A 12,546-nucleotide genomic window follows, 5' to 3' on the forward strand; every position below is an offset into this window, starting at 1 on the left:
AGTAATTTGTTCAAGAGAGGCTCAATTAGTTTTGACGACAACATTATTTACCTACATAAAAATAAAATAACACGATTGAAAATAAATTATTGAACTTATAGTTGTAGATGTTGAACCATACATATTCAAAGTTGAAGAAATTTCATTTTCTTTGTAACTCGGTTTCAAACTCTTCAATTATTTTGTTCAATATAGATTCAGTTAGTTGTTACCACATTATTATTGACTTAAATCAAGAAACAAAACCAAACTGTTATAAAAAAAAATAACAAAAAATTGATTCGGTTTCCAATTTCCAATTTTGTATTTTGGATATACAATCAAATTATTTTCAGAAAAATTCATGTGTATATTTTGTAACCTTAAAAAAGTGTTATATAAAATCATACTGTAAGTAAAAGTATTTTTTCATTGTCAGAAAACATTTTTCAAACAAAATGAAAATTCTTTTGTTGACTTATCTCGAATTCTCTATATTACAACATGGAAAAAAAAAAATAATATAAAAAAAAAAAAAATTGAGCTAACTATCAACTCAATGGAGAGATTATTACTGACACTCTCTACCAAAACTTGAGCTTCTTCCTTTTTCTTTAATGGTTGCTCTCATCATCACTCCCTGAATCCGATCGCTCCGTGTTTGTTCCTTCCGGCGATTAGATCCTTCCCTCTCGTCGTCGAGAACACTGTCAGGTTTTGTTTCTTGCTCCGTTACAATTTCTCTATTTGCTTATTTCTTCTGATCATATCTCTCATACGAAGGATTAATTTGATTCTCTGGGTCCACGATTTTACTGGTGACTATATGAAAGTGAATGGATCAATTCTATTAGAACGCTGAATTCCAAAAATCAATTGCTGTTGAAATCGAATATTTTCCCAATTTTTAATTCCTTGTTCTCTCTTTCTCTGGGTTTCTCTTTTGCTTATGTTTAGGTTAATAACTAACTTGTATTGTCGTCTAATTGTTTCTTTATGCCTTCTTTTGTTTGGAGGATATGTCATACACAACTTACACACTAGTACAACCACCTTGCATGCAGAAGGAACCAGAAAAAATCTTTAGTTAGGATGACTCTAAGTGGAGATAGCTCTGAAACTGTAGAGATGGGTTCGACTGATATGGTTTTCGAGCCGATTTTGGAGCAGGGAGTTTTCCGGTTTGACTGTTCTGTTGAGCATAGGAAAGCTGCATCTCCTAGTGTTTCGTTTAAAAACAGTAAAGACAGGGAAGTGCCTATTGTATCTCAAAATGTTCCAGCATGTATTCCTACTTGTGCTTGTCTTCAGGACCAACAAGTTGTCACTTTTGAGGTTTGTGTTTTTTTTTTTAATCTCGAGCTGACATGATCCAGGAAGATAATGGTAGTTCACTTAATGCTTAACTTGCGATGCAGTTTTCTCCTGGTACGTCGTTTTATGGAACGGGAGAAGTTAGTGGTCAGTTGGAGAGAACAGGGAAACGGGTTAGTCATTCACTTTAACAACCATCATCAGTTGGTTAGCCTAATTAATTTGGTGAGTAAAATGTTCAGGTTTTCACTTGGAACACTGATGCATGGGGATATGGCCCTGGAACCACTTCGTTATACCAGTCACATCCTTGGGTACTAGTTGTCCTTCCAACCGGAGAAACACTTGGAGTTCTTGCTGATACAACACGAAAGTGTGAGGTATATGAATATCCCTCTTTTGTGGATCCACGTTGCAATATAATCTATCATTTCCATTGTATTAACATACTTTTCTTGTCTAGATTGATCTAAGGAAAGAGGGAAGTATAAGAATTATTGCCCCAACATCTTATCCGATAATCACATTTGGCCCATTCTCCTCCCCCACTGCTGTTTTGGAGTCCCTGTCACACGCCATTGGTAATTTTCTTAAAAGTGCTTCTTCTTCTTTTTTTAACATCTTAATTGTGCTTCTTCGTGCCATTGAAACGTTTCATATGTGATCTGTTAATTTGGCTGAGTGACTAAAAGTGACAAGTTTCTCTTAGGAATTAATCCCTCTAGAAAGGATCTTTGTTTATGTAATGTGTATGTTGACTATTGTTTACTCTTACTTTTGTCCTGTCTATCATTTCTCCTTGGTAAAGATTGTTCTTTTTTGAATAATTTATCGTTTTCTACTTCTCAGGAACTGTTTTTATGCCTCCAGAGTGGACCTTAGGCTACCACCAATGCCGTTGGAGTTATATGTCTGCCAAGCGAGTAGCCGAGGTCAGTGTTTTTGTTCATATTTTGGCTGTTTGGTGAAAAGCTAATGAGAGGAATGAAACTTTATGTTCAGTTTCTTTGGACCTCGTTGTCATATTTTCATCATTGTGTTGGTGAGTGCAGATTGCTCAAATGTTTCGTGACAAGAAAATTCCTTCTGACGTGATATGGATGGACATTGATTACATGGATGGTTTTCGTTGTTTCACATTCGACAAGGCATGTTTTTTCTCTTTAAAGATCATTATTCCAAGTGGATTTTAGTAACACTGCTCACCATGGCTTATATAGACGCCTTAGAAGTTTTGTATTGACATTAACAGAATTTTTTTGTAATACTACGTTCAGGAGCGTTTCCCAGATCCTAGTGCTCTGGCGAAAGATCTTCATAATAATGGTTTCAAAGCAATCTGGATGCTTGACCCTGGAGTCAAACAGGAGGAAGGTTATTATGTGTACGATAGTGGGAGTAAAAATGATGTTTGGATTAGCCGAGCAGATGGGAAGCCATTTATTGGTAATTTGACTTCCTATCACGTTTTTATGCTTTCTTATCATCTTAATTTTATAATTCTGCATATATTCCTGACATTTTACATTTGGTTTCTATAGGTGAAGTTTGGCCTGGGCCTTGCGCTTTTCCTGACTATACAAATTCAAAAACTCGCACTTGGTGGGCTAATTTGGTTAAGGACTTCGTTTCAAATGGTGTTGATGGTATATGGAATGATATGAATGAGCCTGCAGTTTTCAAAGTAAATTTTGTCTACGATGTTCATCCTTTATTAGTTTCTAGGCAGAATCTTTATCCAGTTTTCGTATGGTCATATTTGATAACGTCCAGGTTGTGACAAAGACGATGCCTGAGAACAATATTCACCGTGGAGATGATGAGCTTGGAGGTGTTCAAAACCACTCACATTACCACAACGTAACTTTCTTTTTCTACTCTAATCTCAAATTTCCTCTATGCTTGTCTGATGTTATCATAGTTATGGAAATATGTCGTGGTTGATTGGATACAAATATATTGTGATAGACATATGCGACTATTACTTGTCTTTTGTATAGTTCTACTTGTCTTTGCATGGTTATATGTTACTGCTGTTAAAAATTTCGGTAGCAGCTTCCAAGAAGTGTTTTATGAATCTCTATGCTGAGGGTTCCCTTCACCCTTTTTAACATATGGGACATTTGAAGTGCATCTAGAGTGAAAATAAATGCTAAAAAAAAAAAAACCTTTTGTACCTGCGATAGCTGTGTATGTGCATCATTGCATGATGGAGGTACAATTTTAGACACTTCAAGATAACTTAGTCAAGATGTCATGTTGTCTAGGTCTATGGGATGTTGATGGCAAGATCAACTTATGAAGGGATGGAGCTCGCTGATAAGAAGAAGCGACCGTTTGTATTGACAAGGGCTGGATTCATAGGTAGCCAAAGATATGCTGCAACTTGGACAGGAGATAATCTTTCAAACTGGGAGCATTTACATATGTCTATCTCGATGGTACTTCAGCTGGTAAGAATTTCAGAGTATCCTTATTACAAAATTAAAGCATGGAGTGTATTATCATTTACGTTAATTTATTTTGTGCTAATTGAACTCTGAAGACCTAAAAGTTTAAAGCATGGAATTGTCTGCTGTTCTTTTAAGCTTTGGTGTTTCTTATAGCATACATATTCCCTTACTTTGGTAGAGCTAACAGAAGAAATGAGTGAAAAGTATGGTTATTCAGTAGTATATCTTGATTCGGCAACAAACTATGTGGAATAAAACAATTTTCTTCTCGTTCCAGTTAAGTGTCCGTTACACCTATTAACTATAAGACATTAAATTATATACAGGGGCTTAGTGGTCAGCCCTTATCTGGGCCAGATATCGGTGGCTTTGCTGGCAATGCGACTCCGCGGCTATTTGGACGCTGGATGGGTGTTGGAGCTATGTTTCCATTCTGTCGTGGCCATTCTGAGGCTGGCACTGATGACCATGAACCGTGGTCCTTCGGAGAAGAGGTAGTTTTTTGCTTGCAAATCTTATAAGAGCTACTTTTGCTTCACAAATCATTTTTATATTACTGAAAAGATGAATGATAGACACCTGAAATAACTTATATAAGATATGCAGGCAAAAATACTACCTCTTCTACTAATGACCTGCAACTACTTGTAAAATTGTTATCTCATAAAGAAAGTCAATGATTCTTGTTTTAGGAATTTGTTGTCACTTATGAATTGTAGTCTTTTATTTAGTGCGAGGAAGTCTGCCGTGCCGCATTGAAGAGGCGCTACCAACTCCTACCACATTTTTACACCCTATTTTACATCGCCCATACAACTGGTGCTCCAGTTGCAACTCCAATATTTTTCGCTGGTAGGGTTGCCGTATAACAATATATTCCATCTCTTGAACTAATGCAATAAAAACTTACTCTCTCTTTTTTTTATCCGTGTCTTCATAAACGCAGATCCTAAAGATTCTCGGCTAAGGACTGTTGAAAACGCCTTTCTTTTGGGTCCGCTTCTCATATATGCAAGGTTTTCTTCTTCCTATTCAGACATTGCCCGATATATTTTGCAGTCGTGTACGAAGATTTTCAAAATCTTTGCTTTCTTTTCTTACAGATTGCTGATTTTATGACTCTGCTTTGTTTTGTTATTTGTGGTCTGATTTTGGCCACTTGATGAAGTGCTATTTGAGTTGATTTTCAGAACAAGTGATAAGATTTAGGACTTTTAGAATGTTGAAGTAATTAGAACCATTTGTCGAGCACTTATTGACATTTTATGATGTTTGGTCACGATGGTGTTTCAAGTGTTTTGTGGTAAAACTTATCTTTAATAATCACAACTGAATACAGCACTTTCATCATAAAATTTCTCACCTTATAATGTCTCATTCTTCTTCAGTCATTTTCTGCAAATGCTTTCAGGAAAAATGTATTTTGTCATTCTTGTAAGTTGCTCTGTAGTTTATCTATCAAACACTGATACTCATCAGGTTTTCTTTGGTTTGTTTCCATCATTGTCTAGCACGTTGTCTAATCAAGGATCACATGAGCTTCAGCACATATTGCCAAGAGGAACTTGGCTGAGGTTTGATTTTGAAGATTCACATCCGGTATGGTTGCTAACAGTTGTGATTGCGTCTTTATATTCTTTGTGAAAGAACTTATATTTTGTTTACATTTTTCACATATTGGTTGTTCGTTTCATGATGTCAGGATTTGCCATCGTTATATTTACAAGGTGGATCCATCATATCATTGGCTCCTCCACATCTGCACGTTGGGGAGTTTAGTATGTCAGATGACTTGACCCTACTTGTGTCATTAGATGAAAATGGTAAGTTTAGCTTTCGATCCAGACAGAGGAGACCAATGATCTGAAAATATTATTTCTTTCCACTCTGCATCTGTTCGTCTTTTTGCAACTTGTTTATCAAATAACAAGGTATCATGTTACTGAAACTCGTGGAAAGAGAAGAAATCATAATGTCACATTTACTTTTGGAAGTCCTTGTTGTAGTGTTCATATTGTAAATCTCGTAATAATCAGAATAATACTTCGTTTGTCTCCGTCAGGGAAAGCTAAAGGACTCTTGTTTGAGGATGATGGAGATGGATATGGCTACATTAAAGGCAGATTTCTAGTTACACACTACATTGCTGAGCGACATTCTTCCACTGTCACTGTCAAGGTTTTGAAAACTGAAGGAGACTGGCAGAGGCCAACGCGTCGTGTTCATGTCCAGTTATTACTAGGAGGGGGTGCGATGGTACTGCTCACTCTCTTCTTAAAATGATAATGTGTATTTATAATTTCAAAAACATCTAAATCTGGATAGTGTTGAACAGCTTGATGCTTGGGGAACGGATGGAGAGATTATCCACATTAAGGTGCCTTCAGAAAGTGAAGTTTCAGAGTTAATATCCACAAGCAATGAGCGCTTCAAACTTCATATGGGTACATCTCATTTCCTAAATATGTTTGTAGCTTCTGTAGTTATTGGGATGTATTTCTTCTGGTTATAACTGCAGTCTTCAAGTTCTCTAAATACCTTGTTACATCCATCAGCTTTATTTTTTGATTTTAAATTATTTACTGTTTTAACTGAATTGCCCCCTGCTTTCATATAAGATCGTTAGTTCCATGAACCTATACATACTGTAATAAACATTGTCAGTGTATAGCAGCTATCTTCTTTCTGAGTATGTGCTACTCATAATTATAGCTTTCGCCTTTATATTTTGTTTGATGAAATATCCATTTGAAAGTGAATTTGTGAAGTGTACTCGAATTCTAGTTATCATAGTTGTTTACTTGCATAGTGACTTCAATGTGTATTATTAAAATGTAGAATAAACAAAATTGATATCTGAGAAGGAAGTGCTCCTTGGACAAAAGGGAATGGAACTTTCAAGGGAGCCAGTTGAGTTAAGCAGTGGCGATTGGAAACTTAATGTAGTTCCTTGGATTGGTGGAAGGATATTGTCTATGACACATGTTCCATCAGGTATTATACCGACAAACTGTTTCTCGGTCTACTATTAAGCTTGAAAAAGTTGCAGATCGTTTATAAATTGAAATATTTTTATTGTGGAGGAGACTCAGGATCATACGCAAGTTCTGTTTCTTTGTCTAATTAACCTCAGCCTCTCTATTAAGAGACACGATATTACTATGATCAACCAGACAACTTCCTATATTACTATGCTATACATATGGTGTATTGCCAAGAATAACGACCGGTTTCTTAGCCCTCTATTGTCAAGTTTTCATATTAGCTTCTTAACTAAACTTCTTCTGCTGCCATGACTAACATCTCAATTTTTTTTCATACCGTAGCAAATGTAAAATTGCTGGGTTTTGTAGACATAACAATGATCTAAGAATTAGATCATGGTTAATTGTGATCAGGTTATGTCCATGGTGCTTTATAGAATTTCCAGATATTTTATTTTGGTTGCTTACAATTTGCAGGAGTTCAGTGGCTTCATAGCAGGATAGATATCAGTGGCTATGAAGAGTACAGTGGAGCGGAGTACCGGTCAGCTGGATGTACTGAAGAATATAGTGTCATTGAGTGAGTTTACTTTGAAGATTTTTTTCTCATATACACCTTTTTCATGTATGTGAATGTGATAATTGTTTACATAAATACAAAGCTCTCTTTGTGTTATATGTACGTGTGTTACTGAATTGTTTGATTCATTTCGTGTAGGAGGGATTTGGAACATGCAGGAGAGGAAGAGTCTCTTATCCTAGAAGGTGATATAGGCGGCGGACTGATTCTTCGGCGTAAAATAAGTATACCTAAAGATAATCCCCGAGTTTTTCGTATCGCCTCTAGCATTGAGGCCCGTAGTGTTGGTGCTGGTTCTGGAGGATTTTCAAGGTTTGTCTACATGCTTCACTTTTTCCTTTTTTGCCACCATGCCTATGCTTTTTAGTGAGACTGAAAAAGGAACAGAGAAAATTTCCGCACTAAAGTCCCTAAGACGATTTGTAAGGTTACATAACTATAGTAGAACAGTGAAAAACCAATATATATATATATGGTAATCCTGTTGTGTAATTCAAGTAGTCTTTGCAAGTAATAGGTTGGTTGTGAGTCACTAGGAAGGTTTTATTTCTGGCAGCTGATATATGGTGCTTGAATCCTTTTCAAGTCGAGATTGTGATTCAAACTCCCTGTCTTTACTAAACGCTGCAGGCTGGTATGCTTAAGAGTCCATCCAACTTTCTATCTTATGCATCCAACTGAAACGTTTGTCTCCTTCACGTCAATTGATGGTTCAAAGCATGAAGTTTGGCCAGATTCTGGAGACCAGTTATATGCAGGGAACAGCCTCCCACACGGTAAGTACTTGTACACCCTTCATATCTTTCTCATTTCAATCAAAAGCGGAAACAGAAAGAAGAATATGATACTTCAGCTTAACAATAGAGAATTACTAAAAAAACCCCAGAAACAGAGGCTTTAGCAACTTTAAATTAAACCTGTGGAGATATTTCCTTACTGATCAACTTTAATTATGATACCTTTTGGATGAAGAGAACCTCCCTAATGATATGGATCATGTAACGTTTGTGCGAACAATCTTCTTCTCTATTATTTTCAGGTGAATGGATGCTGGTGGACAAGAGTCTTAATCTACGGCTGGTAAACAGGTTTGATGTTAGTCAGGTCTTCAAATGTATCGTCCATTGGGACTGTGGAACCGTTAACTTGGAGCTCTGGTCTGAAGACCGACCTGTTTCCAAGGAATCTCCTCTGAAAATAGATCATGAATATGAAGTCACAAATTTCCCATAGATGTATTCGCAAAGTTCTGTTTGACTACTTGGGTTGTCCATTATATGTGCATAAATAAGTGAATATATGGACAGTTGTGATCAAGATTTACACTTTCAATGTATGCGACATTTTGTTGTATATTGCATATTTCACTACCTAAATAATCGGATATGTGAGCTTTGGTCTGACTTGGGGCTGTCTTTGAATTTCGTTTTTGAGAAATAGACAGTTTCGTTTCGAGTATTTAAACTATATCTTTGAATTTCCCCATCAAGTGTTTGCCACTCATCTCGTAAAATCGAAAATATAACTCATTCATACCAACATGCCTTAATTAGCCAATAACTTACTTTTACATGAGTTATTAGTTAGTTATTACGCCGGAGTTACTCACTCGTAGAACATTTTCTATGCTAATGGTATATGTTAGGTTGTAAGGTGGTTTCACAAAAAAAAAAAAAAAAGTATGTGAGGTGATGACATAGTTAAGTTTTTTTTTGTATTCGATTTTTATGAATGGACAATAAGTGGAGAATAAGAATATTTTAATCTCGAATCAAAAAATTCCTGTTGTCTAGTATTTGTTTTATATTCCTTGTGTTTGTTTCTAATATTGAATTAAACAATTCTTTGTGTCATATTTTATTTGGATTTTTTTCATCTAAGAGTTATTTCAACCAAATTACTAGTAAAAACAAAATCCCATATTTCAACTATTTTCTATGACTTCATAGAAATTAATATAATATTTGTCGTAAATGTTGATCAGTGATAATTAAGAGCTTATCTTGATGATGGAATAATCTCAAAATTATTGGTTACTGTTACAGTTTTAACTTTTAAGCATGTGGAGGCTCCATGTGGATTCTTTTGTTCAGAAAAAGAACTGATTCTTAGTAGATGACAATTAAATTTTAATTTTAATTTTTATGCTTTTACTTCTTTGTTAGGTTCATGGTTTTAATCCATGTTTTAGAAATATCTAGGAGCTATAGTACTATATGTTTTATAAACAAAGATTATAAGAGAATTAATCAATGACTAGTTTTAGGGTTATTTTATAAAATTAATAATAAAATAAAATATATAGTACTATATATATGTATAATTTTATTTATGTTAAAAGAAAAAAAATCAAAAAAATAGAAAACTATAATTTTGTATTTAAAATTATGATAAACACATAAAAACATAATTTAAAAATAAAATTTTATGATTTTCATTATAAGTTTATACATTAGTTTATCGTAAAACATCACAAACTCTTAATCTAAATGTCTAAAATAATAATAAAAAAATATTTGATTTATATTTAGCTTCAAAATAATCTGTATACAAAAAATTAAGCGGAGAGTAATCGGATTAGATGGGTTATTATCAAATTAGACAGACATAATTAGATAATCAATGCTAGGCGGGAATTAGTCATTAATCAAGGCGGAGAAGGTGGGTCTAGCGATTTTACGAGGTGTAATCGGTACTAGGCGGAGATTTTTTAAACATGGGTTTTAATTGACCGTATGAAAACTCATTTTGAAACTATTTAATAGCAATATTAAATTGATGTAACAATTTTTTTAATGTTAATTGATGCAACGATTTGTTAATTTTACGCCCACCGCCATTTTTTAATAGATCCCACATTTACTCTCTGTCTGTTTGTGAGATGTTTTAAAGACTTGTTTACCGTCTTTACAAATTTATATGTGTTCTTTTTATGTGTTTTATCTTCACTTACACGGTTCCAACAATCACTTTCTGGAAATTCATCTATCTTAAAATTGTTCTAGCTCTAACATGTTTAACCGTGAAGTTGTCTCAGAATGGTTAACCAAAAAATAAATTCACTATGTTATAGTTTGAGTTAACCTAAAACTCTTTTCAAGGGTTGTAATGGTCATTACTCTATTTATTTAATCTTCCTTTCTACAAGTTTCATTCAATTAAAAAAAATCACACATTTCAAATTTAGCTCGATTACTATATTACACTAAGATGATAAATCTCAAATAAACTTCATTGTAATCTTCACCAAATAATATGGTTATATAAGATAGTAAAAGGAAAAGATGTAAGTACAAGAAGATGTTTTCAATATCATATATTCTATAGCATATATTCTCATAGCATATATTCTAATAGCATATATTCTATTGTCATTTTGCCTATAAAATCAAACCTAATTATGATCACAATTATATATCTCCTATATTAGCTTATTCTATATACACCATAGCAATTCCAAGAAATTGTTCACTTCCACAGAGTGAAAGATCTTCATTCATGAGATCAGTCCTTAGAAAGTGGAGGAAAGTTGATGAAGTTGATGACACGTTAGAACTGACTTTGTGTGATGTTTTTGTAAGTTCTTAAACCAATATGGTTCATATTTCATATCAAATTCCTTTCTATTTGGCAAAAATTTTTTAACAAACTTATTTGTTTGAGCTAATCCATATCTTTCTCTTTTAATTTGTAGGGTGACAAGATTCAAGCAACTATAAACAAAGGATTTGATCATCACTTTTGATAATCAAACTAATGAAGATGAATGGAAAATCTTATCCACTTTCTCTGTGTGGTACAATAATAAACGTTTAAAAATAGTGGACCGACTACCATATCATTATTTTCAATAAAACTGTCATTGATAATTCAGAATTGATCTCCACTAATCACTTCATTGATTCAGGTTCCGTAAGTTCTAGTCACCACCCGAAAGAATTTTCACAACATGACATCCTTCTAAAACTTTGTCGACACTTTGATAATCAATGAAGTATTAGTGGAGATTACTTCTGAATTATCAATAACCGTTTCATTGAAAATAATGATACGGTAGTCGTTGTCGACCGTCTATCATTGTAGCACACAGTAAAAGTGGATAAGATTTTTTATTCATCTTCTATCAAAAGTGTTGATCAAATCTTTGTTTATAGTTGCTTGAGTTTGTCACCCTGAAATTCTGGCGTGTAATGGAAATAATAGATCTTTTTTTTGTATTTATGAAACGTTTACTTTTTGATGGGATTATGTACAAAATGAATCAAAAATTTAAATATAAAATAATGGAATGCAAATATTAGATGATTTATCTTGCATTTACACCATTACACATACACAAAATGTACGTTTTGTTTAGACGTTTCTCAACCTTTTTTATTTTGGATTTTCGCAAAAAAAAATTTCTTTATTTATAAGTTGTAAACGATAGGGCGATATGATGTAATATAGTATTGACCTTCAGCTTCAGAATATAAAACAGATGTCAGGCACAAATAATTTTTTGATTTGAGATAATGACCGAACACAATAAAATTCTGTCTCTTATATTCCATTTTCCTTTATTCTCCACCTTACAATTTTTTTCCTTTATTCATAGATAACATATCACTCGAATCAAAATAATCACAGGTTTACAAAATGTTAAAAAAGATTAAAAAAAAAAAACAAATCATGATAACAAACGCGCTAGAAACATTTGACAAACATCTTTGATGATTAAATTATATACATAAAAGAAGTAATCAAATTTTATCTACAAACCAAAATACAAAATACGTGTGGGTTCAGCCTACTAGTGTATTCATATAGGACTTGGGTTGCTACTTATTCTTTTTTTTTTTCTCTTTTAAATAGTATAAAAACAACATGAATTAAATTAAATGGTGAACTATTACATTTGATACACCATATATAAAATTACAATACATTAGTAGACACACCCTTGTTTAAGTGGAATCTGGTGAAAGTTGAATTTATATTTTTTTATGGGAAAATTAAAGACATTATTAATTAGGAAAAACTATATTTTAGATAATATGCTAAGTTAATAAAAAGGTAAAAAAATAATATGCTAATTATAAAAGGAAGAAAACTGTCAAGTAACATAAGGATCTACCTACACTAGGTTTAGGTATGACCAAAACTAAACCGTTACCGTATTTTGGATCATACCTAAACCATAATCAGACCGTAATCGTATAAAACGGTTAAAAACCGTAATTTTTAACCGTAAATA

The 12,546-nt window shown here is 33.5% G+C and overlaps 1 protein-coding gene and 1 long non-coding RNA gene across 3 annotated transcripts; both read left to right on the top strand.

Moving 5' to 3' along the window:
• Window positions 1-487: 487 nt before the first annotated feature.
• LOC104788593 (uncharacterized) lies at window positions 488-8,713 on the top strand. Its single transcript, XM_087456800.1, is given in 23 exon segments — window positions 488-693; window positions 1,044-1,314; window positions 1,398-1,466; window positions 1,536-1,673; window positions 1,757-1,874; window positions 2,143-2,225; window positions 2,346-2,441; window positions 2,571-2,739; window positions 2,835-2,977; window positions 3,067-3,153; window positions 3,561-3,746; window positions 4,073-4,240; window positions 4,478-4,598; window positions 4,693-4,762; window positions 5,258-5,345; window positions 5,449-5,569; window positions 5,809-6,002; window positions 6,082-6,190; window positions 6,585-6,740; window positions 7,208-7,310; window positions 7,449-7,622; window positions 7,941-8,086; window positions 8,350-8,713. Coding segments are annotated over 22 exon segments (2,976 nt in total). The 5' UTR covers window positions 488-693; window positions 1,044-1,071; the 3' UTR covers window positions 8,544-8,713.
• A 2,009-nt stretch (window positions 8,714-10,722) lies between these two features.
• LOC104788600 (uncharacterized) lies at window positions 10,723-11,626 on the top strand. Of its 2 annotated transcripts, XR_015560988.1 has the most exons (3): window positions 10,723-10,886; window positions 11,005-11,106; window positions 11,218-11,626. It is a non-coding gene; the product is annotated as an uncharacterized LOC104788600 (long non-coding RNA). The 2 variants fall into 2 exon arrangements; XR_768471.3 differs by lacking the exon at window positions 11,218-11,626 and having other exon boundaries at window positions 11,005-11,183.
• Window positions 11,627-12,546: the final 920 nt, after the last annotated feature.

This window comes from Camelina sativa, chromosome 1, assembly GCF_030686135.1.
Source record: "Camelina sativa cultivar CO46 ecotype springtype chromosome 1, ASM3068613v1".
NCBI lineage: Eukaryota > Viridiplantae > Streptophyta > Magnoliopsida > Brassicales > Brassicaceae > Camelina > Camelina sativa.